The sequence below is a fragment of the Mauremys mutica genome, chromosome 1 (assembly GCF_020497125.1).
Source record: "Mauremys mutica isolate MM-2020 ecotype Southern chromosome 1, ASM2049712v1, whole genome shotgun sequence".
NCBI classification, from domain to species: domain Eukaryota; kingdom Metazoa; phylum Chordata; order Testudines; family Geoemydidae; genus Mauremys; species Mauremys mutica.
Window position 1 is genome coordinate 16,281,478 of NC_059072.1, and position 22,561 is coordinate 16,304,038.

Below are 22,561 nucleotides of genomic sequence, written 5' to 3' on the forward strand. Positions count from 1 at the left end.
TCACAAGTGGAAAGTGAAGTATGTAGCCACACTCATTTGTGTGTTTTGTGCATGGACGAGTCCTTGGGGTTATCAACCTTGGATTATTAGGAGCATTGTCCATTTGTAAGAAGCATGATCCTGTCCAATATAGATAGGGTTGCCAGGCATCTGGTTTTTGACTGGAATGCCCGGTTGAAAAGGGACCCTGGGGCTGTTAAAAGTCCGGTCGGTGGAGCAGCAGGGCTAAGGCAGGCTCCCTGCCTGCCCTGGCTCCCCGTGGCTCCCAGAAGCGGCCACCATGTCAGTCTCTTATGCACAGGGGTGGCCAGGGAGGCTCCATGCACTACCCCTACGCTGAGCGCTGGCTTCACAGCTCCATTGACCGTGAACCGCGGCCAATCGTTGCTGCAGGGGCGGCACCTGTAGACACAGGCAGCGCGCACCACACGCAGCTGCCTGGTCACCCCTGTGCCTAAGAGCCAGATATGGCAGCCGCTTCCAGGAGCCGTGCAGAGCCAGGGCAAGCAGGGAGTCTGCCTTAGCCCTGCTGTGCCACCAACTGGGAACCACCTCAGGTAAGTGCCACCCAGCTGCAGCCTGCACCCCCAGCCCCCTACTCCAGGTAGGAATCCCCTCACGCACCCTAACTCCCTCCCAGAGCTCGCACCCCAACCTCCCGCCCCAGCCCTGAGCCCCCTTCTGATCCTGCACCCCCTCCCACACCCCAAACCCCTGCCCTGGCCCTGAGTCCCCTCCCGTGCACAAACTCCCTCCTAAAGCCCTCCCACACCCCAATCCCATCCCTGAGCCCCTTCCTGCACCCAAACTCCTTCCTGGATCCTGCACCTCCCACCCCCTCCCATACCCCAACCCTCTCCCCAGCCCTACCCTAAGCCCACACCTGCACTCTGAACCCCTCAGCCCTGGCCCCACCTCAGAGCCTGCACCCTCAGCTGGAGCCCTCACCCCCTCCCACACCCCAACACCCAGCCTGGAGCCCAGAGCCCACCTGCAACCATAACCCCTCATTTCTGGTCCCACTCTGGAACCCACACCCCCAGCCAGAGCCCTCACCCCCTCCCACACCCCTGCCCCAGCCCAGTGAGTGAGGATGGGGGACAGCGAGCGACGGAGGGAAGGGGGATGGAGTGAGTGGGGGCGGGGTCTTGGAGAAGGGGTGGAACAAGGGTAGGGCCTCCGGGAAGGAGCAGGGTAGGGAGTGGGGCAAGGATGTTTTGTGCAAGGGAGAAATTGACTAAGGCCCCAAACTTACACACATTCATTGGCACTATTCATATGTGTGTTTGCAGGATCATGCCTGAGTATACATGGGAAATGTTGAAACAGACTGCACAAAAAATTTCTGGAAAATTCACAATGCAAGCAAATTAGAAAATGAGATTTTTTTTCCATTCATTTCAATTACAATAATCCCTCGGTGCTACTTTAAATAGGCACAATGTAATTAATAGAATCATAGAATCATAGAATCTCAGGGTTGGAAGGGACCTCAGGAGGTCATCTAGTCCAACCCCCTGCTCAAAGCAGGACCAAACCCAACTAAATCATCCCAGCCAGGGCTTTGTCAAGCCTGACCTTAAAAACCTCTAAGGAAGGAGATTCCACTACCTCCCTAGGTAACCCATTCCAGTGCTTCACCACCCTACTAGTGAAAAAGTTTTTCCTAATATCCAACCTAAACCTCCCCCTCTGCAACTTGAGACCATTACTCCTTGTTCTGTCATCTTCTACCACTGAGAACAGTCTAGATCCATCCTCTTTGGAACCCCCTTTCAGGTAGTTGAAAGCAGCTATCAAATCCCCCCTCATTCTTCTCTTCTGCAGACTAAACAATCCCAGTTCCCTCAGCCTCTCCTCATAAGTCATGTGCTCCAGCCCCCTAATCATTTTTGTTACCCTCCGCTGGACTCTCTCCAATTTATCCACATCCTTCTTGTAGTGTGGGGCCCAAAACTGGACACAGTACTCCAAATGAGGCCTCACCAGTGCTGAGTAGAGGGGGATGATCACATCCCTTGATCTGCTGGAAATGCCCCTACTTATACAACCCAAAATGCCATTAGCCTTCTTGGCAACAAGGGCACACTGTTGACTCATATTCAGCTTTTCGTCCACCGTAACCCCTAGGTCTTTTTCTGCAGAACTGCTACCCAGCCATTCGGTCCCTAGTCTGTAGCAGTGCATGGGATTCTTCCGTCCTAAGTGCAGGACTCTGCACTTGTCCTTGTTGAACCTCATCATATTTCTTTTGGCCCAATCCTCTAATTTGTCTAAATTATCTCCCTTGGAATTACAGTTGAAGCATAGCAAACTGCTGCTGGCTGGCTTGCAGCTGAGCTGAGCTGGGTTCCAAAAATTTTACGGAGTTGGGGAATGCTGACATAGGTGGATGTAGGGCAGGGGTTTAGGCCAGGTGCCATACAGCTCCTCAAGGGCAGGGGGTATCGTACGGGGGTGTCAAGCAGTTTTCTATTGGGGCACAGAGGTTGGTGTACTAGAGGGCCATGCAGCTGCCCTGGGGGCATGGTGACGTATTGAGATGCTGCAGCACGCCACTGGGCATGGGTTTGATATACATGCGGGCTGTCCCACTGCAGTAGGGTAAGTGTGGCAACCAATATGGCAGCCCTTCTGCGTGGCACCACTGCTAACTAACACTTTGTGACGCGGGGCAGTCTCTAGGGTGACCTATTGGTGTGATGTCATCACCCTGCTTTCTGTGACATCGGCAGGCAGTTTCCCATGACATCATCATTAAGGTCAGCGGCTAGTGTTTTTTGCCCTGGGAGGTTGCGCCAAGGCTTTCAGGCGGAAGAACGGGGAGTTCAAGACAAGCATTTAAGAACCATTAGTACCAAAGCGCCACCCTCGAGCAGCATGCATGCCTACCCCTAAGCAAGATGGCACCACTGGCTTCACAACGCTACTCTACCATCCACGGGACTGAGCCGCCCGTAATAAAGATGGCGCAGATCGCACGGGTTGCTATTCTGCGGGCCAGAGACTACGCATGCGCAGCACTCCAGCTTCTGTCCCAGGGCCGGGGACGCGGCTGCCGAGGAAATTGCGCCTGCGTGTGACCCGAAAGGCGAGGGGGCGGGGCCTAGTTAGAATTTTGGCGGGTGACCCGGCTGAGGAGAGCGGAGCTGGGTGCGGTAAGTGCGGGGGCTGCCCGGAGCAGGGGGATCGGGGGCCGTTGGGGGGGGGGGAGATCGCGGGGTTCGGGGATCCGTGGGAGTCCCGGGGCGGACGGGGGTCGCCGGCGCGGGGTCCCAGCTGGGATCTCTGAGGGGCGAGAGGGGGAGTCCCCTGGGACACGGGGTCTGTGCTGCGGGGAGGGGTCCCAGGTGGGGAAGGATCGGGGGTCGCGTAGGGGGAGGGATCCGCTTGTCCTCTCAGGGGGAGGGCAAGGGGGGGTCGCTGAGGGAGGAGTCCCGGGTGGGGCAGGATCGGGGCAGTCAGGGGTCGGAGGGGGCTCCAGGAGGAGAGGAGATCAGGGTTGGGGATTCCCTGGGTGGGAGAAGGGGGTTGGGGATCCCTGGGAAGGGGGTGGGGGAGTCCAGTGGGGGACAGGTTCTGTGCTGGGGGATGTGGGGTCGCGGTGCGAGGGTGGCTCTGGCGGTGCCCAGGGAAGGGAAGATGCTGGGGGAAGAGTCACGGATAGTTCTGGGAGGAGTCTCTGTCTGAATGCTCATGAGGCTGTGAAGTGGGCGTGGCTCCACTAATTAGCTGCCTGGACCCTGGAGAAGATGCACGTGTAAGGTGAGGTGGTGGCCTTGGGGGAAACAGGAGGTAGGTGGGAGGGGGCAGTTGGGTGAGAAGAGGGGGTGGGGGGAATTTGGGACGTGCAGGGCCAGAGAAAGAGGTGACTTTCCCCAGCTCCAGGGGTGCGGCTGCCAGGTAGAGAAGGCCAGTCTTCCCAGCCACAGCTCAGGGACTGCCGCAGCGGGGAAGAGAGGGAGAGACCCCCCCTCCTTCCCAGCCCCAGCTTGGGGGCTGTCGCGGCGGGGGGAGGGCACATCCATCGCATTAGAAAGATAAGACTACTGATATTAAAACATGAGTGGTGCGCTTTTATTTGTAGAACAAAAAAGTTAATAATAAAGGTTTTTTTATGTAGTGCTTTTATTCAAAGCACTTTACCATAGTTAGCTAACGGTACAAACAACATTTGGAAAGATTATTAAGTGGTCTGCAGAGACCCTCAGCAATTTTCAAGGGGTTCGTGGGGGGAAAAAAAAAAGTTTGAGAACCACTACATATTTAGCAGCCTATTATGTTTAAGACCTGAGGCTTGAGGGGGTATCCCTTCCAAAACTCTTGTTTGCATTAAGTGTTAGAGCTCTGGGTATTTTGTATCCATATAAATGTTTAATTCCTTTTAAATCATACTAAATTCATCTGAAGAGATCTTTGAAAGTTATAATTTCAAGTGTTTATAATTCCCTTTCCTGTGCTACACCAAAAACATTCACCTACCTGTGTGATAGTAATAGTGTGTCGGCCACCGTAGTCTCTAAGCATTATTAAGGCTATGTTTTAGTCACAGGTATTTTTAGTAAAAGTCACGGACAGGTCATGGGCAATGAACAAAAATTCACGGCCTGTGACCTGTCCATGACTTTTACTAAAAGTACTAATGAATAAAACTTGAGGGGGGGCTGCCCAGCGGTGAAAATTCCACCCCCCTGAGAGATGTACATATACCTACCTAACCCCAGGTGTAGACAACACTAGGTTGATGGAAAAAAATTTACATCGACCCTTCTCAGGGAGGTGAATTGAGTACCTACACTGGCGGACATAGGGAGTGTCTACACTGAAGTGCAACATAATCACACATCTTTGTGTGTGTATAAGAAACTATGCTACTTGATTTTAGTAGCTCTTGTTCTTCCTTCTCCCACTCTGTTTTTGCTGTCCCTTGTATGTTATCTTCTGACTTCAGGAGTTAAACTCTTTGGGGCCTGGGTCCATATCTGTTTTAAGCACACTTTTGGGTGTTGCACACCATTTTGTTTATCCACTTGACTCTTTAGTGCGGACCAAATGATGTTTTCCCCATTAAATAAACTTTCCAGATTTTTGTTTGTTGATCTCTAAAGCAGTGTTCAATGTCTGAAGAAATCTGCTTGTCCACTAACCTATAATAAGCGGTAGGAGAAACTGAGTTCTTACCATGCACCACCACTTATTTTCTGTCTAATTAATAATAATATCAAAGTTTGGTACTCCAGATTTCTAGTGAAGTGTCCATCTGTTCAAATCATCATATACTGAAATAAAAACAGGTCCATCTATTTTAATAACTGTGTTGAAAGAAGCATGAGAAACCTAGAAAAAAGAGACAGATTTTTAAGAGTGATAGTGATTAACCATGAGAACAACTATCAAAGGAAGTGGTGAATTCTCCATCTCTTGAAGTTTTCAAATCAACATTGGATGCCTTTCTGGAAGATACTCTGTAATCAAACACCAATTATTCGGTTCAATAGAGGAGTAACTGAATGAAACTCTATGGGTTGTATTACACAGGAGGTCCAAATAGGAGAGCCATTGGTCCCTTCAGGCCTTAAAAGCTATGAATCTATGAATGTGGTTGGGTGGTTTGTTTTTTAAATAAGGAACCTAACGTTCTGTTACTGCAAAGAGCTCAGCATGGAGCCTAATTGACTTCAGTTGTCGACCTTGGGCCTGCATGTAGCTCACGGCAAGATCAGAATCTAAATGCAGAAAAATGAAATGCAACATTGTAGAGATCTTAAACCGAAATTAGAATTGACAAAAATAAGACGAGACACAAAAAGTAAGCATAGTGAATAGAGGAACTGGGAGAAGAAACACTTGCTAAAGGGAGGTGGGTATGGTTTGTAAGTTACTTCTGAGTTACTTTGGTATAAATGTGAGCCCATAATTCAGTGTCTAAAAAGTCACTGTGTATCCCTACAATAAGAAACCAATGTGTGCCTAGTTTATGGACCAAGAAATCATATGTACATGCAAAGTAGAGGAGATAAAGCTCCCCATGCTAAGGGAGGCTGTGTTGTCTAATGGTTAAGTCGTGGGATTGGATTCTCATCCCTGCTCTGCCATTAATTTGCTATGTAATGGTATAAAAGTGTAAATTATTTCAGTTTGAAGCTTTGAGAGCATTATTATCATCTGTATGTAGGGGCTTGGTGAAATAATGAAGTGGCCAAGACAGCGACCATTGCAGTTTTAAATAGTTAAATACATTAAGAAATCTGTGATAATTTGTGTTCCTAGTTTATGCATTGAATCCTTGTTTTATTTGTTGTGCAAGTTAACAATATTGCTGCTTTTCTCTCCCTAACAGGTGAGATTCTTCCTTTGGGGACTCTGCTGAAGCAGTCCTGTTGAAATCATGGATGGTGAGATCTGCAGTTTTCCTTCCCCCAGCCTTTCCTTTTGCATCTAGGGCCAATAAATGAGTGTAGTGAATGAGTTCAGAGAACATGGTTGTAAACTGCATTTAACTAGTGTAAAATTAAATCACAGTAATTGTTAATTAGCAGATGCTTTTGAGGTCCAGAGACTAAGGCTATGTCTACCCTTGCACTTTTGTCGTTAAAACATTTTTCGGTCAGGGTGTGGAAAAAACACACCCCTGACTGACAAAAGTTTCACCAACAAAAGTGCTGGTGTGGACAGTGCTATGTTGGCGGGAGACACTCTCCCACCAACATAGCAACTGCCACTCTCTTCCGCCAGCATAGAGCGGCTGCACAGGAGACTTTACTGCTGTAAGGTCTGTAGTGTAGACTTATTCTAAATCCCCTACCAATCTATACAAAATGCCTCTATCAAAATCCTCTTCAATTGAGCTGCTTTGGCACATCTTCAGTATCAAAGGCTAAATCACACAATTGTTCTTTCCTCTGAATTTCATCTCCCCTCAGCCTGTTTCGTTCCTCTCTCTCTACTCATGTTTCTTTATTGCCTGGTCCCTTCTGGCCCTGCACATATTTCCTTGGTGCTTGATTCCCTTCTTCCACAGACATGCTGCCCAGCTGCTTGGTCCCCATGCTCTCCTGAATATGCTCCCCTTCTCCTTTGATCCCATTGATATTTCCCGCTGATGACTGGCACTTCCACCTCCACTATTGGCTCTGATCCCTTTGGACAGCTCCTGTTTCTACTTTTTCAGACCTCCAGACTCTTCTTTTTAATGAGGCTGCCAACAAGGACATGCTAGCAAGTGCGGCCTGCCAGCTTTCTGGACCACAGTTTGGAAGCCTGTTCAATAAACCAAAAATTAATCTAGAACCAAAATAATAGAGAGCATACCTAACAAGCTGTAGAAATCTCCTGTCGTTCCCTGTGTTTCGGCCTGCCGCTCCAATCTACCTTTCTTGATCAACATAGCTGACAATTTCTGCTCCTTGCTTCATTGTTTCCCATGTAATTTTTTTTATACATAGCGAATTTTAAAGAAATAGTGTCTCAGACACATTGTTTTACGTTAGACGAAGAGATTGGAAGCGATTGGAAGCGATTCTGTATTCTATTGTTGTCTTCCTTTTTCCAACAGCAGTTTCGCTTGGGGCTAACTTACAGTTTTATTAAAAAAAAAAAATCAGTGCTCTGATTACAACTAATTAGCGATCGACTTTTCTTTGTAATTAGATGTGATTGCAATATCTTGGGCACATATTACATTGCAGTTTTCCTTTAATTGGGCTGTGGTGACTCTTGGTTTGATTGGTTTGTTCCAGGTGATGATGACTTGGAGCTGTTGGCCTCCCTGTTAGATGAGAATGAGGCAGCTGAGGACGGGAATACTCCTGAAGAGACCACAGCTCACTCAGATGAGGCTGGAGAACCAGATGAGTATGATGAGCTCTTTGACGCAGAGGATGATGCATCCTACACCGAGGAGGTTGATGCTGAGGAGAGTGCAGCCAGTGAGCAGAAGGAAAATGCATCTGCGTTGTTTGGAGATGTGGATGACCTGACAGAAGAGGAGGAAGAGGAAGAAACTGTACAGGAAATACCCTGTTCTCCAGCTCTCAATCAGGAGAAGGAGAAAAACAATCAAGATTTGCAAGGTTTGCTAAACAGCAATTTTTGTCTGATTTGTCATGCCCTTCAAGCTCATGACCTTCAAATATATATCGTCTCTTTACAAGCTGTGGTGATCACTAGAGAGCTGATTGGGGCATACCAGAGGGCTCACGGGATTGGTTAGGGATATAGAGCCCTTCTTCTCAAGGTCTCCAGTTCAACTCCAGCCCTGTTGGGAAGTGGTTGAAAGCTCTCATGAGCTTTTGACTAAGTGCCCTGGGTTAAGTAAGCATATTGGGTTTAGTCCAGTTTTAAATGTCCACATGGCAAAATTTACCATCCCAAATGCCACCTTTGTCAACAGATCTGGAGAAAGGGGTAAACAGTGAGGTGGCAAAGTTTGCAGATGATACTAAACTACTCAAGATAGTTAAGACCAAAGCAGATTGTGAAGAACTTCAAAAAGATCTCACAAAACTAAGTGATTGGGCAACAAAATGGCAAATGAAATTTAATGTGGATAAATGTAAAGTAATGCACATTGGAAAAAATAACCCCAACTATACATACAACATGATGGGGGCTAATTTAGCTACAACAAGTCAGGAAAAAGATCTTGGAGTTATCGTGGATAGTTCTCTGAAGATGTCCATGCAGTGTGCAGAGGCGGTCAAAAAAGCAAACAGGATGTTAGGAATCATTAAAAAGGGGATAGAGAATAAGACTGAGAATATATTATTGCCCTTATATAAATCCATGGTACGCCCACATCTCGAATACTGTGTACAGATGTGGTCTCCTCACCTCAAAAAAGATATTCTAGCACTAGAAAAGGTTCAGAAAAGAGCAACTAAAATGATTAGGGGTTTAGAGAGGGTCCCATATGAGGAAAGATTAAAGAGACTAGGACTCTTCAGTTTGGAAAAGAGAAGACTAAGGGGGGACATGATAGAGGTATATAAAATCATGAGTGATGTTGAGAAAGTGGATAAGGAAAAGTTATTTACTTATTCCCATAATACAAGAACTAGGGGTCACCAAATGAAATTAATAGGCAGCAGGTTTAAAACAAATAAAAGGAAGTTCTTCTTCACGCAGCGCACAGTCAACTTGTGGAACTCCTTACCTGAGGAGGTTGTGAAGGCTAGGACTATAACAATGTTTAAAAGGGGACTGGATAAATTCATGGTGGCTAAGTCCATAAATGGCTATTAGCCAGGATGGGTAAGAATGGTGTCCCTAGCCTCTGTTCGTCAGAGGATGGAGATGGATGGCAGGAGAGAGATCACTTGATCGTTGCCTTTTAGGTTCACTCCCTCAGGGGCACCTGGCATTGGCCACTGTCGGTAGACAGATACTGGGCTAGATGGACCTTTGGTCTGACCCGGTACGGCCTTTCTTATGTTATGTTCTTATGAGAGACCAAGGACTGAATGAGCCATGGAGACTGAACTACCCCCTCAACCCTACAGATGGTTCTGGTTAGGGTTGAGGTACATTAGCACACCAATACAGGGAAGCTTATGTGACAACTTGTACCTGTTCTATGGATAAAGAGTTCTTCACCCTCTGAGGCTGTCACTCTGGCACCTTTCACCAGTACAAAACAAATCACCTAAGTAGTGTTGATTGTATGAAGAAACACCTTTGTTAAAGAAAAATTCAGCTCCGGGGGGCTGTTGGGAAAGTCTGTGCTCCCTATGAGTCTTACAGAACTTGAGCTTTCTTTATATCATGGCTTCAGCCTTTTTTTCCTCTCTTCCCTTAGAATCACTTCTAAATTCCCATGATTTAGTAAAGCCACTATGATTCCAGTAACCTTATAAATCTTAATTTATGCTGGTTTCCTGCTAGCTTCATTATTTTTTTTTCTCTCCTAGACGAACTGAGGAAATTGCAAGAGCAGATGAAGTTGTTACAGGAGCAGTTACAAATGACTGCAATTGGGCAGCCATCCAGCTCAGGCCCTCAGAAGAAAACCCTTGGTAACTAGGTTAATTAAACACATTTCTCATGTCTCTGCCTCCAAACTTGTATTTATAGTCAAGTCTTGCAGACAACTAGGTGTCTAGGCAAAAGGTGTCAACTAGTAGGAGGGGGACAGCCCAGTTGAGAGAACACAGGCCTGGGTTCTATTCCTTGCTGCTACAAATTTCTTGTGTCACCTGGGGCGAGTCACTAAATCACTGACCCTCAGTTTCCCCATCTGTAAAATGGGGATGATACTCTGGAGGGTGTTGTACTGACTCGTGCATAAAGCTCTTTGAAGGCACTACATTGGAGCCCATTGGTAGGCAGTGGTACATTTCATACAACATACAGATCAGATTGCTTTGTGGTGTTACTGTGAGTGATACAGCTGTGTGGTGAATGTGGTAGGGAAGAGGGTCATATTTGGGGCTAGCAATGTGTGTTACCAGAGCTCCAGCTTAATACAGCTCAATGGTTCATTTGCACCTGTTGTCTTGAGTCACTGGAGGATGAGTGCCTGGTTTCTACCCAGCTGTTACATTTCAAATGCAGTCTTCAGGAGTTGGCAGCTATATGGAAAGGTTTCCACATTGATTCCTGTATTTAAATTTATACAAGAATGTGTTTAGTTTGGAGCAGTTATTAGAATTTGTGTCCGGCCAATGAGGTCTCATTAATATTCTTTGTTTTTGTTGATCAGGTAAATCGCCATGTATTCCCTTCAAGGAAAGGAAAACTCCAAAACTCCAGGAGTCACCATGTTTCTCTGCTCAGCTCAACAGCCCTGCTTTATCGATAACTAAACTGGGAGCCCAGAAACCAAAACATTCACCATCAGGTATAGTTCTTAGTAACTAGGTTCTGGTGCAGTTAAGCTGCCTTAGCGCTACGCTGCTGTCTGGTAAATATTAGTTTGGGCTCTCGTCTGAGAATATGAAAGTTACACTGTAGATCTGAGGCACTGGCTTAGTCTCTTAAAGGAAATCGCATTACTTGAGTCATTTACAAGTGAACAAGAGCTAGTCCTTGAAATTCCACTACAGGGAACAATCCTGTACCGAGGAGGCAGGGCTGACTAGCTGAATAAGTTTTTTTTCCATCGCTAACGTGGGTAATATGGTCTAGATTGGTGTCCCTTCTTAAGTTTAAGTTGCTGCTGTTGTCAGTAGCTACCGGTATGGTGTCGCCAACTTCTGTGAGCAGCGCCTGCTTCCTGCTCACAGCCCAGCTTTTGCTTAGCAATGCCTGGAAATACTTTGGTTCAGGCTTCAGGCCTCAGACTGGGCTTCTGACACAAGAGTTTGTTTCAGGGCCTCATCTTACTACAGCTGTATTTTATAACTGAGAATATTGTTTTTCATTCTTTATGCAGATTTTCCTTCTTTTCCCCCCCCCTGTTATTTACAGAGAATAAGAATCCTCTTCCAAGGCCAATATCAAGTTCATCATTTCAGCCTCTCAGATCTACTCCTGGGAACAGGCCCAAAATGGCCACCAGAGACCGGACTCCCCAAGTGCAAGGGAGTTCCAGCAAGACTGATCAGCCAGTCTCTGTGGAAACCTTCTCTGGGCTCAGATTAAGGTCAGTGACCTAAAGCTGTTCTGGGTATCAAGGGAAAATTTTTAAATAACGGGAGAGATGTGATCCTTCCAATGGACTGTCCCAAAGGTGCTTCCTACGTCAAATGCATTGTGAATGCGGATCTTGGGCTGTCAGATCAGGGTGAAATTTTTGGTTGGCTGTATTTTATAAATAGCTTTCCAATCCCAGAATGAATATTCTCTGATCAGTGTGGAATGTTAATAATCTAGCAGCAGCACTGGTCGATAGTTCATTAATTAGACAGCAACATCTCTGCTGGCTTATTTACCATTTTTGTCCTCTTCTACAGATGCTAACAATGCTGTTCTCACCTAGAGTCCATCTTTAACAATGTAGCAGTCATTTTATTAGACAGTGTGCTTAGAACTGCTTCTGTCACAATGTGTTCAGAGCTGGTGGGGAGGCAAGGGAGACATGATGGAGCCTGCTCCTGCTCCAATCAAAACAAATGGGTGTCTTGCTATGGACTTCAAAGTGAGCAGAAGGGGGCCCTCAGGAGCTGACCCCATATTCCCAATACTTGTTGTGACCACAAAAGGTCTCTTATTACTTGAAATGGCTTTCCTCATTGGAAAGAGCGGTGAATTTCCAACCCGCACTCATGCTTGGGCAGCAATATTGTTCAGTCCTTGCTGAAATAAATAGAATTAACCACAGATACTAGTTTAACTTGCTGTGTTGGTATTTGGACACAACTAAATACGTCAGCAGCCTTCAAATATTTGTATATGTTTAACACCAGTAACTGACAGGAATTGTTTCAGGTGATCTAAGGTTATATAGCTAGGAGGAATGGAATGAAATCAGGTGCAGAACATACTTTTCATGGACTTCTATTAGCCTGTGGAGTGATCTGCCAGGGGGGATGCTGGGTTCTTTAAGAACAGAGCACTACATACTACCCTCCCAAGAACAGTCCTGCAATGATGGTGGTTGGGGATGGGATAGATGGTCTAATACAGGGGTCCCCAACCCCCGGTCCACGGCCTCTTAGAAACCGGGCCGCGAACCGACCCAGTGGAGCTTCCGCAGGCATGCCTGCGGGAGGTCCAGCTGAGCCGCGGGACGAGCGCTCCCTCCGCAGTCGTGCCTGCGGGAGGTCCGCTGCTCCCGGGGCTCAGCTGGAGCTTCCGCGGGCACGCCTGCGGAAGCTCCACTGGAGCCGGTGGACCTCCCGCAGGCGTGCCTGCGGAAGCTCCAGCTGAGCCCCGAGAGCAGCAGACCTCCCGCAGGCACGACTGCGGAGGGAGCGCTCGTCCCGCGGCTCAGCTGGACCTCCCGCAGGCACGCCTGCGGAGGGTCCGGCAAACGAAACCGGTCCCTGGACCTAAAAAGGTTGGGGACCCCTGGTCTAATAGGTCTCTTGCTGTAAGTTCATGAATATAAAAGCTATTGTACATGTTTTTAGTAATCCCCTGTATCGGTGCTAATGTTAGTGGTCTCTATATGCCCTATTTCTTCATGTAGAAAACCCCGTGTGTCATCAGTGGAACTAGACAGGAAAATGGCTGGACGGAAGCTGATCAGACTGTCTCAACTGCAAGGCAAACTGGCTGGGGGGAATCTGGAGGAAACAGACTGGGTAACATTTGGAGTCATAATAAAGAAAATCACCCCTCAGAGCTCAAATAACGTAAGCAGTTTTATTCTATTCTCATGAGGGTATTTTCACTGACAGGCTAATTAGATTTTGCAAATATTGTCAGCCGACTCCACATTCTTGTTTTAATTAAAACAAGCTAGTATATTAAATTTGAATATTCTAGGTACTCTAGGTTAATTCAGTGCTGCTAGTGTCAGCTGTCATATGAGAACTGGATGTATGGCATAAGATTGTCATCTACAGAATGCTATATAAATCTGCTCATTCTGTTATGGTACATGCATTCTGTAGGATTATTTCATCTTTATTATGACTTACATTGTTATGAACTGCTAAATTCACTAGCTTTGGCCCCCAGAAGAGCAGCTACCTCTATGAAAGCAGAAGTCACAATATTAAATAGCACCAAAAAAATAAAACCAAACTTCATTTTCATTCTTTTTGCTCCAAATTTCAATCACTTGGTCCTGCAGTCCCAAAAGGTGAGTTGATGTGCTAGCTCATGAAATCATGAGATAGAAAAGATCTGTTAGGTCACTTAGTTGTTTTCCCTTCCAATGAAGGATAGTTGCGTATTGTTAGGCTTGGCAGAATTAAATTTTTATTATTTATAATTTTGACAGGTATCAATGTTTATTTTTAAGCATTTTTTTTTCAATTTTTACCCATTTAAATTTTCACAGTTGCAGGAAATTATGGAGGGGACAAGCAATAACGATTTAATGACAGTAGATGTTGAGATTCAAAAAGTTAAAGGGTTATAACTGTTAAAAAAACAAATTGTCAACATCCCATGTCAAAATATACAAAGTGCATAGCCATAAATCAAACTCAAATAAGTTTTCAAACAAAATTTTTCTTTCTTTGCATATTTGTAAATTTCAGTTATCATCATTGGAAATATTTTTTGTTGGTTTGTGTGTAAGGTGAAATAGATGTTTGTTGACATTTACCAATTAAAACTCCAATCCTTCCAAGCCTACCTATTTTACACTTACTAGGGCTTTGTTCAATCTTGTTCTAAAAGTGCCAAGTCATGGGGCTTCTACCAGTTCCCTTGTGATCATACTACAGGCTAATATTTTGTCCAGCAGAAGTTTAATGGTTAGACACAGGTGTGGGTTCTAGATCCAACTAGGTGGTCTTAGGCAAAACTGCCTCAATTTAATCATCTGCAAAATGGGGTTAACAGGTACTGTACAGGGTTATGGATTAACGAGAGTCTGTGCAAAGTGCTGTATAGCTATTAAGTACTGGTAACAGGAGCAAGAACAGCGGTCACAATTACCTTTGTAAGTAAATAATGTTGCCACAGTATTCCCTGGCCTATGTTAAGTATAGAGAACAAAGGCAAAATAGTAACGAGTTTCGTGCAGGTTGCTGTAAGCCTGGGCAATATCAGTGGTTTTCTTATTAAGATCTTAAAGGGAAAACCAATGTCTGTTCCAGGGCAAAACTTTCAGTATCTGGCGGCTGAACGACCTGCGTGATCTGAACAGCTGTGTCTCATTGTTTTTGTTTGGTGATGTCCACAAAGAACACTGGAAGACAGACCAAGGCATGGTCATCGGGCTGCTCAATGCTAATCCCATGAAACCTAAAGAAGGCTCGGATGAGGTAACAATGGGGTTTTTTTCCTCTTGGACTCATAATTTTATTTGGGCTGTCGCTGGGAAATGTTTCAAAACACTTTGCCCAACTGATGATGTAATTCACAGTGCCCTCAGAAGGAAAAGTGCTTGGAAATTCATATCCCACCCTGCAATGCATTCTATAAAATACCTCCAGCCTTACCACAGCTCCTTGTCTTGTTTCCCTGGAACCCTGAGCATATAAAGCTGGAATTTCCTTTTCCTCACTTGACAATAAACAGATTATGTCGAGAGGGTCTCTCATTTTTCTCCTTTCCTTTTTCCCAATTTGAGCAGAAGGCTAGGAATTTTTACCCCCTTTTCCATTAGGGCCACTGTTTTTTCAGTCATTCTCCCTGTACATGATTTATGGGCATATAGTGGTATTTGACCCCTTGTCACGATGACTGCCAATCAGCTTCTGAGGAAGGCCAGCACACCCCTTCTGGTACAGGTGCACTGTGGTGGACAGTGGGCTAGCCTGAACCCTCAGTGTACAGTAGTCTAGCCTGATACAAATCTTTCAATTCAAGTGAACTGTAAAAGGTGCTAACTTCCAGTACTGACATCTGAAGCCCTCTGTCTATCCACAGAATGCATACAGCATGGTCCGTAGCAATGCAGCCTAGTCATACCAGTATAGCTAGGCTCTGTTCCAAGGATGACCATGTTCAGGGCTGAGCAGGTATTTGGTCTCCATGCCTGTTCGGTCTTTGGCTTCTCTGTGGAGACTGCCAGCAGCCGGGCCATTTGATGGTGGCTTTTGTCCTGCGAACACACATTCTCTAGAAATTAGGACTGAGGCCATCTACTGGCTTTGCTGTCCCGTGGTAAATTACATTTGGTCACTACCAACCAAGACAGGAGCTGAACCAATGATCTGGGGATCAAAGGCTCTGTTTCATTACCATCATTTGACCCATCCAACCCTTCTCCAGAAATCTGTTTATTGAGCCTTGGGTTTACTCTTTGTGCTGTTTCTTTTTAGATGTGTTTGTCTGTTGATCATCCCCAGAAGATCTTACTTTTGGGTGAAGCTCTGGACCTGGGAACCTGCAAAGCTAGGAAGAAGAATGGTGACCCATGTACCCAGATTGTTAACCTGGTATGTATCTGTTAGTCTCTAGGCTGTCATTGAGTTGTTACTGTTGTGGGTCACTGATGAAGGAAAATCTGGCTGGTGCCTTTGAGCCTATGCTCTGATTCTGTGCATTATTATTGGATCATAATGTATAACTAACGTGTGTGTATCATTAGTTGTGTCAATGGGCCTGCAAGTGCGCTGCAGGTGGCTTGCCTCAGTTTACCCATCTTTCAGGGCTCTCTCAATCAAATTGCTAAAACTCTTCTCAAGTCCAGAAACGCACCTCCCCATTAAAAGTGGGAAGGTCAAGAAGGAGGAAATGAAATCTTAATCTAATCTAAATATTCTTTGGTCATATGCTATGTTAAGATGTCAGCTTTGACATCTCTGCAAGGGACCCTATGCGAGTGCATCCCCTCTGATAATCTTTGGCTTCAGGTCTACCCAGATATATACACAAGCAAATGCATCTTGAAAACTGTTCCCATGTGACTAAGACTCAGTACATGCTCACAACTCTGACATCAAGACCATATATCAAGAGTATAGTGTTGTAAAGAAGGGAGGGTTCGGGTGTGAGGAATATTCTAGTTTCCACTGGTGTCTGAGTTGGTGGTAGTTCATCCAGGCTGAGAGATCAGACAGATGTGGGGATGAGAAGAGAGGGGAATCGTCCGAGTAAGAGCAGAGCCAAGCACCCACAGGTAGGTGTAGAAGGAAAAGAGTACAGACTCAGTACAGAACCTTGAAGGATACCAGCAGAATGGGGGAGGATTGGAAGTGGAGTAGAAGCATTTGGAGATGGAGGAGGACAGCAATTGTATAAGACGTTTGCAACAACATTGGAACGTGCTTACACATCAGCACATGGAGACATGGGTGTGCAGTATCCTAAACCGCAACTGCATCAATAAACATCTAGTGCCAGCAATAACGAGCCATGGGGAAGACATTTCCTGGCAGCTAAACTGGCTGGAGGAGGTGACTGGTTGTTGGCTAACAGGCACAATATGCCTGATCTGGAGGTTATTGCTACTGGAAACCCTGTACATAGAACTATATAGAGAATAATGTTGTTTCAGTTTTGATGGAAAGTTAACACCATGGGTGGAGGGTGCTGTTCACAGACAGACTAGGACAATCACTGATTTTAATCTCTATTCTTTCCTGGATTTATATTGAAACATGTCTTTTTTAAATGGCTGTAGGAAACATCTCATTTGAGATTGAGCTATTCTAACAGGGAATATGTAAGACATTAGTGTGTGGGATCTTGTCTCCCTCTAGTGACTGGTCCCTGCACTATAACAGCCTTCAACCCACATAGGTAGAGGCCTGTGTGTGTGCTGGTCACATACAGTACTTGCTGGTGACTCATGATGTCTGTACAAGCACAGCTTAGTTACAAAAAGATGTTGTTGTTTTTCTCAGGGGAAATGTTATCTATCAATCTCCAGTTAGTCTTCAATAACAGAGCTGCCTTATTTCTTTCCTTCAGAATGACTGTGAATATTGCCAGTACCACGTACAATCCCAGTACAAGAGGCTCAGCTCGAAGCGGGCAGATTTACAGTCTAGCTTCTCCAGTGGCCGTGCTCCAAAAAGGATAGCTCGCAAAAATCCCAGCTTGAAGGAGAGGCTCTGTCAGGATGGGTTTTACTATGGAGGTGTTTCTTCAGCAGCCTATGCAGCCTCAATGTAAGAGAAACTGCTTAATTTCCTTGCAGCCTTTGGTTCTTTGTCAGAATTCCCTTCCTAACTACGTATAAGTGTGTCTGAAGTTACCTTTAAAGAGACCGGCATTCCTTTGGGTTAACTAAATGAACCAAACAGGAATCAAACTGCTCTGAGCCACACCACATTTGGCAGGGAGCCTGCCTGGCCACCCACGGTAAGCAGAGGCAGTGCTTGGATGGAAAACATCTTCCTATCCTTTAGGTGGTGTTGGTGAGTTGGTATGTGATATGCTTTCCTCAAAAGCCTTACCACAACAATACTGCACTGTGAGGCTGAGGGTGCTGTGCTGCTCTCTTTCAAAGGAGGGATAAAGCTTGAGTCCTGAGCATTTAGGTCATTAAAGATTCCTGGGCATTTTTTTAACCTCTGTGTCCTGGCCAAATGCTATCTTGGGTAATTACATTCTGATGACATATCCCTGGATCTTGTGTCTTTCACTTCCTAACCTAAATGATAAGATGTTGCTGTGTGTTATTGAATAGCTACTGCCTTGTACCTGGGAGTGGTGGACGAAGTGAGCTGTATGTATCTGTAAAAAGCAACAAAGTCCTGTGGCACCTTATAGACTAACAGACGTATTGGAGCCTAAGCTTTCGTGGGTGAATACCCACTTCGTCAGACGCATGAGCAGCTTATGCTCCAATACTTCTGTTAGTCTGTAAGGTGCCACAGGATTCTTCGTTGCTTTTTACAGATCCAGACTAACACGGCTACCCCTCTGATGTATGTATCTGGTTGCTACTTCACGTGAATTCTGAGACTTAACTGGACCCTTTCTAAATCCCAGTGAAGTCAGCAGTGGAAAGACTCCCATTGACTTGAGTGGAAGCTGGATCATGTCCAATACTTGCAAATCACTTAGGATTCTCCTAACAATGCTACCTGATTACCTCATTAAATGACATGTGTGGCTGTATGTAGCAACCTCTCCTGTCTTTTTCTGGAGCTAATATTAGCCAGATTTTATCAAAGTCTCTGTGTCTCCTTAATACTCAGAAGTGTATGTCTAAATCGAGACAGAAATAGAAAACCCAAGTCTTTGAGATACAAAAGATTACAGCACAATGTCCCTACTTGTGATGGAAGCACCTGCTCAGAGTGAATGATGGGTAATTGGAGCATTTTGGGAGTTGCTGAGCTGAGACTCAAACTCCAGTACTGCTCCTCACCCTTTATTGCTTCACGTCTTGTGGGTTTTTGTCTCTGTAGTGCAGCAGCTGCAGCCCCTAAGAAGAAGATACAAACCACTCTCACGAATCTGGTGGTAAAAGGAACCGACGTGATTGTACAGGAAACTAGAGAGAAAATAGGTAACTTTCTTTTTTCCCATCACATGCTTTCTGCCTGCTGTGTGACATGTCTGTGGAGCCCATGATGTGTGAGCTAGTTTAGAGCCTCTGGGAAATTCTGTAGTTACAAAAATGGCCAGTCTGAATTCACTTCCCCAAATGATCGAAACTCCTCCCTTGGTATCACAGCTGCAGGGAAAAAGCTGCCCAGAGATTGTCCAGCTCTCTTCTGAGTATCTCTCCCATTTATTATATAACCTCCCGCATGCACATAACTCTGGGATAGAAAATTTACTGGCCAAAGTCTGGAACTTGCTCCATCGAGTCCTTGGCCAGCATGGAAAAGTTACTGCTAGACTGAGGGAGCAGTGGTAGTTCTAAGATCTCCAGTTGTGAATCACTAGGCTGAAAACAAATGACTTGAACCATTGGAAATAGGGTGTTCATGATTTCTGGGGACATTGAGTATACCCCGAAGAGAGGCATTCTGGGGCAGTCCCAGCACAGTCCTGGGAGGTGGGGACCTCAGAGTTCTAATCCTGGCTCTGAGACACTTCTTCCATGATATTGAGCAAGTCACTTAACCTCTCTGCCGCTGTTTTCCTTTCTGTACATAGGATAGTCCTTGTTGGGCTGCCCAGGGGAGAGAGGAAGGCTGGTCTAGTGGTTAGGACACTAGTGTGGGACTTGGGAGACTTGGTTCAATTGCTTGCTCCGGTTGGTGTCTTTCTTTGTGATTCTGGACAAGTCACTTAGTATCCCTCTGCTTCAATTCCCCCTTTGTAAAACAGGGATAATAGCACGTCCCTACCTCCCAGGGGTGTTGTGAGGATAAATACATTAAAGATAGTGAAGTGCTCAGATACTAGAGTAATGGGCCCATCTAAGTACCAAAATTGAACAGGTGGGATTTTGGGAAGCTAATTTGTGACCTCTGTTAAAATGAGAGTAATATGTGAGCACTGAATATTATGTTTCATAGCAATTCTCTTGTTAGAAATGTCTGATGCATTAAGTGTGAGTGCTGAAGCCAGACCTACATTTCCCTTCCTGGTTCTGAGTCTGTTGGGTTTTTTGTGCGCTGCTCCAGGTATGGCGAAGAGACCCATGCCGTGTACTGATGAGTTCAAAGAATTGTTGGCAATGCCAACCTTTGGAGCACGAAACCTCTGCAAACACTTGGCCAAAGCAGATGCAGCAGGTATGTCCAGGTACTCCCATAACACTCCCCTTTGCAGAGCCTTGGCTCATTCCTTGCAAGTCTCAGTGTCTGTATATTTATTTCAGATGCTCGAGGGAAGCAAGGATCTGCTTTCCAGTCTATCTCCGCTTCAGCATTGCTCAAACAACAGAAGCAGCAAATGCTGGAGGCCAGAAAAAAGCGATCAGAAGATATACAGAGGAGGTAAAACTCTCTGCAGCATCTGCTGATGTTTTACAGGCAGACTGTCCTGTAGGGTGGGAGGGTTTAAAGTTTTATAAAACCTAATCTAACCAGGAATATCATGAGGCTTATTTCAATGAACAGCCATACGCCCCAGCATTGTGCCTGAGAACCAGAAAGGATAAAGCAGGGAGAGTGGGAACTATGATTCCTGGGACCTGCCTACTCTGTGACTGACTTACCTACCTCAGAGAGTTGCGCTGAGCCTTAATGTTTGCAAAGTGATTTGAGCTCTGATTAAAAGGAAACTGAGCGGCCTAACTGCACTGTGCAACTGGGTGACATGCAGAATGCTTTAATAACAATACAGGCAAGGCATCTTTCATTGAACAATGGCTTACAACATGTGTTCTAAAGTCAATTGTACTATTTCGAGCTTTTTGATTTGCCAGGATGACCCATGACTATACTTCAGTATTTTTTCCTCTTTTAGGTTTCTTCAGAATACAACAAAAACCAATAGCCCAGCTTTACCATCCTCCTCAGGGCTCCGCTCTCCAACCCCAGGGGCTGAATTTCCCAAAGCTGCAAAAATGTCAACCCCTCAAGCACCCAGGCTGGGGATAGGCTTCACTGAGGGCGATGACATCCTCTTCTTTGATGATTCTCCACCTCCAGTACCAAAATTGAATGGCTTAGCAGAAGCTAAAAAGGTAACAATCCCTTTGAACGGTTGGACTTTGAGCTCCTGACATGGGTCATGTTGCAACATGCAGCCTTGACTTCCGAGATCAACCTGTTAAGCACTGTTGTGCCCCACTGTAAGCTTCTGATTCCTATTAGCTGTTAGTTTCCAAGGCACATGCTACTAGTATGTCTTTTTGTAAGTATTCAAAGTGGTAGGATATCTGCTAAAGAAACTCTCTATTAGCCAGGATGGGTAAGGAATGGTGTCCCTAGCCTGTTTGTCAGAGGATGGAGATGAATGGCAGGAGAGAGATCACCTGTTAGATTCACTACCTCTGGGGCACCTGGCATTGGCCACTGTCGGTAGACAGGATACTGGGCTGGATGGACCTTTGATCTGACCCAGTATGGCCGTTCTTATGTTCTTATCTGCAAGTTTCTTTTAGTGCCCAGTTATTAGAGTGATTTATACAGAAATCTCCAGGGATGTTTCCTTGCTGCTTTGAAAATGCAATTTTCTTTGTTCTAGCTCCTCTCTATCTTGTGCAGCATCTTCGTCTGGATCTCAGACATGTAGCCCAGTAACATGCCAATGAGAATTGTCAGCCTCATTTTACAGATTGGGAAACTGAGTCAGAGGTTGGGAGATTTGGCAAAGGCTCCACCACTAGGAAATGGCAGAGTTGGGATTAGAATTTGGTTGGGATGCCCATGCTCAGTCTAGAACACCTTATTGCCTCTTCCAGTTGACATTTTCCCATCTGCCTTGGAATTAGGAATATGTGACCTTGGATACGTGTGTTCAACGTTAACATTTAGTTCCCATTTTCTAGTTGGCTGCTATAAACAAATTGCGAGCAAAAGGCCAAATCCTCAATAAAACCAACCCAAACAGTGTTAAACGGAAACGATCTGATCTTGCCGATGTTCTGGAGATCACGGAGAGAGTTGAGAAAAACATCCCCTCATCACAAGGTATGAAAGCACGGAACTGACTTTAAAAAGTGAGTGTGTTGTACACACTACCCTCCAAGTATCACCAGGTGCCTTATGACTGACTATGCTCAGCTCAGCAGCTGCTGCTGAATTACTTTTGTAACTAGAATCGCACACTGGGTCAAAGAGATTTGGAACTAAAACAGATTTTAAACCTGATTTTAAAAGGCCTAATTCCATGATGGATCTGGTGACAAAGGTTGAGTATCCTGCTGCTATGGAGACAGACCCTGAAAGCTCTAGGCTTCAATAGCTCCAGCCTCGTATATTCATCGTCTATGGCTCCCATCACCATAGTACCTTAGCACCTCCCAAACATTCATGAATTTATCCTCCCAGTACCTTCCCGAGGGAGGGAAGTCTGACTCAGTTTCACAGATAGGGAACTGAGACTAAAGGGCTTGCCCAATATCATGCAATCTAAATAATAATAAAGCAGCAAATAACTGGGCTTCTGTATAAAAGCAGTGCTCTTCTGAGTTCAGTTTGCTCATTTTGCATTATGTGGAACAGTAGCTCAGTGATTTCCCTTTTTATCTAATAGTGGA

The 22,561-nt window shown here is 45.5% G+C and overlaps 1 protein-coding gene across 2 annotated transcripts in view; it reads left to right on the forward strand.

Annotated features, from left to right (window-relative positions):
* Positions 1–2,742: 2,742 nt before the first annotated feature.
* MCM10 (minichromosome maintenance 10 replication initiation factor) overlaps positions 2,743–22,561 on the forward strand; it is a 29,594-nt gene continuing 9,775 nt past the window's right edge. Inside the window, exons 1-15 of one of the 2 annotated variants that reach the window (XM_045024927.1) lie at positions 2,743–3,158; positions 6,341–6,395; positions 7,740–8,072; positions 9,909–10,013; positions 10,700–10,837; positions 11,407–11,581; positions 13,070–13,235; positions 14,655–14,822; positions 15,825–15,941; positions 17,419–17,618; positions 18,867–18,967; positions 20,037–20,147; positions 20,234–20,351; positions 20,824–21,043; positions 21,851–21,992. In XM_045024927.1, the coding sequence (XP_044880862.1) occupies positions 6,389–6,395; positions 7,740–8,072; positions 9,909–10,013; positions 10,700–10,837; positions 11,407–11,581; positions 13,070–13,235; positions 14,655–14,822; positions 15,825–15,941; positions 17,419–17,618; positions 18,867–18,967; positions 20,037–20,147; positions 20,234–20,351; positions 20,824–21,043; positions 21,851–21,992 (2,101 nt within the window). In that variant the 5' untranslated portion in view covers positions 2,743–3,158; positions 6,341–6,388. Of the gene's footprint in view, positions 3,159–3,689; positions 3,766–6,340; positions 6,396–7,739; positions 8,073–9,908; positions 10,014–10,699; positions 10,838–11,406; positions 11,582–13,069; positions 13,236–14,654; positions 14,823–15,824; positions 15,942–17,418; positions 17,619–18,866; positions 18,968–20,036; positions 20,148–20,233; positions 20,352–20,823; positions 21,044–21,850; positions 21,993–22,561 lie in introns of those variants that run through there. The other variant, XM_045025743.1, reaches the window with a different exon arrangement.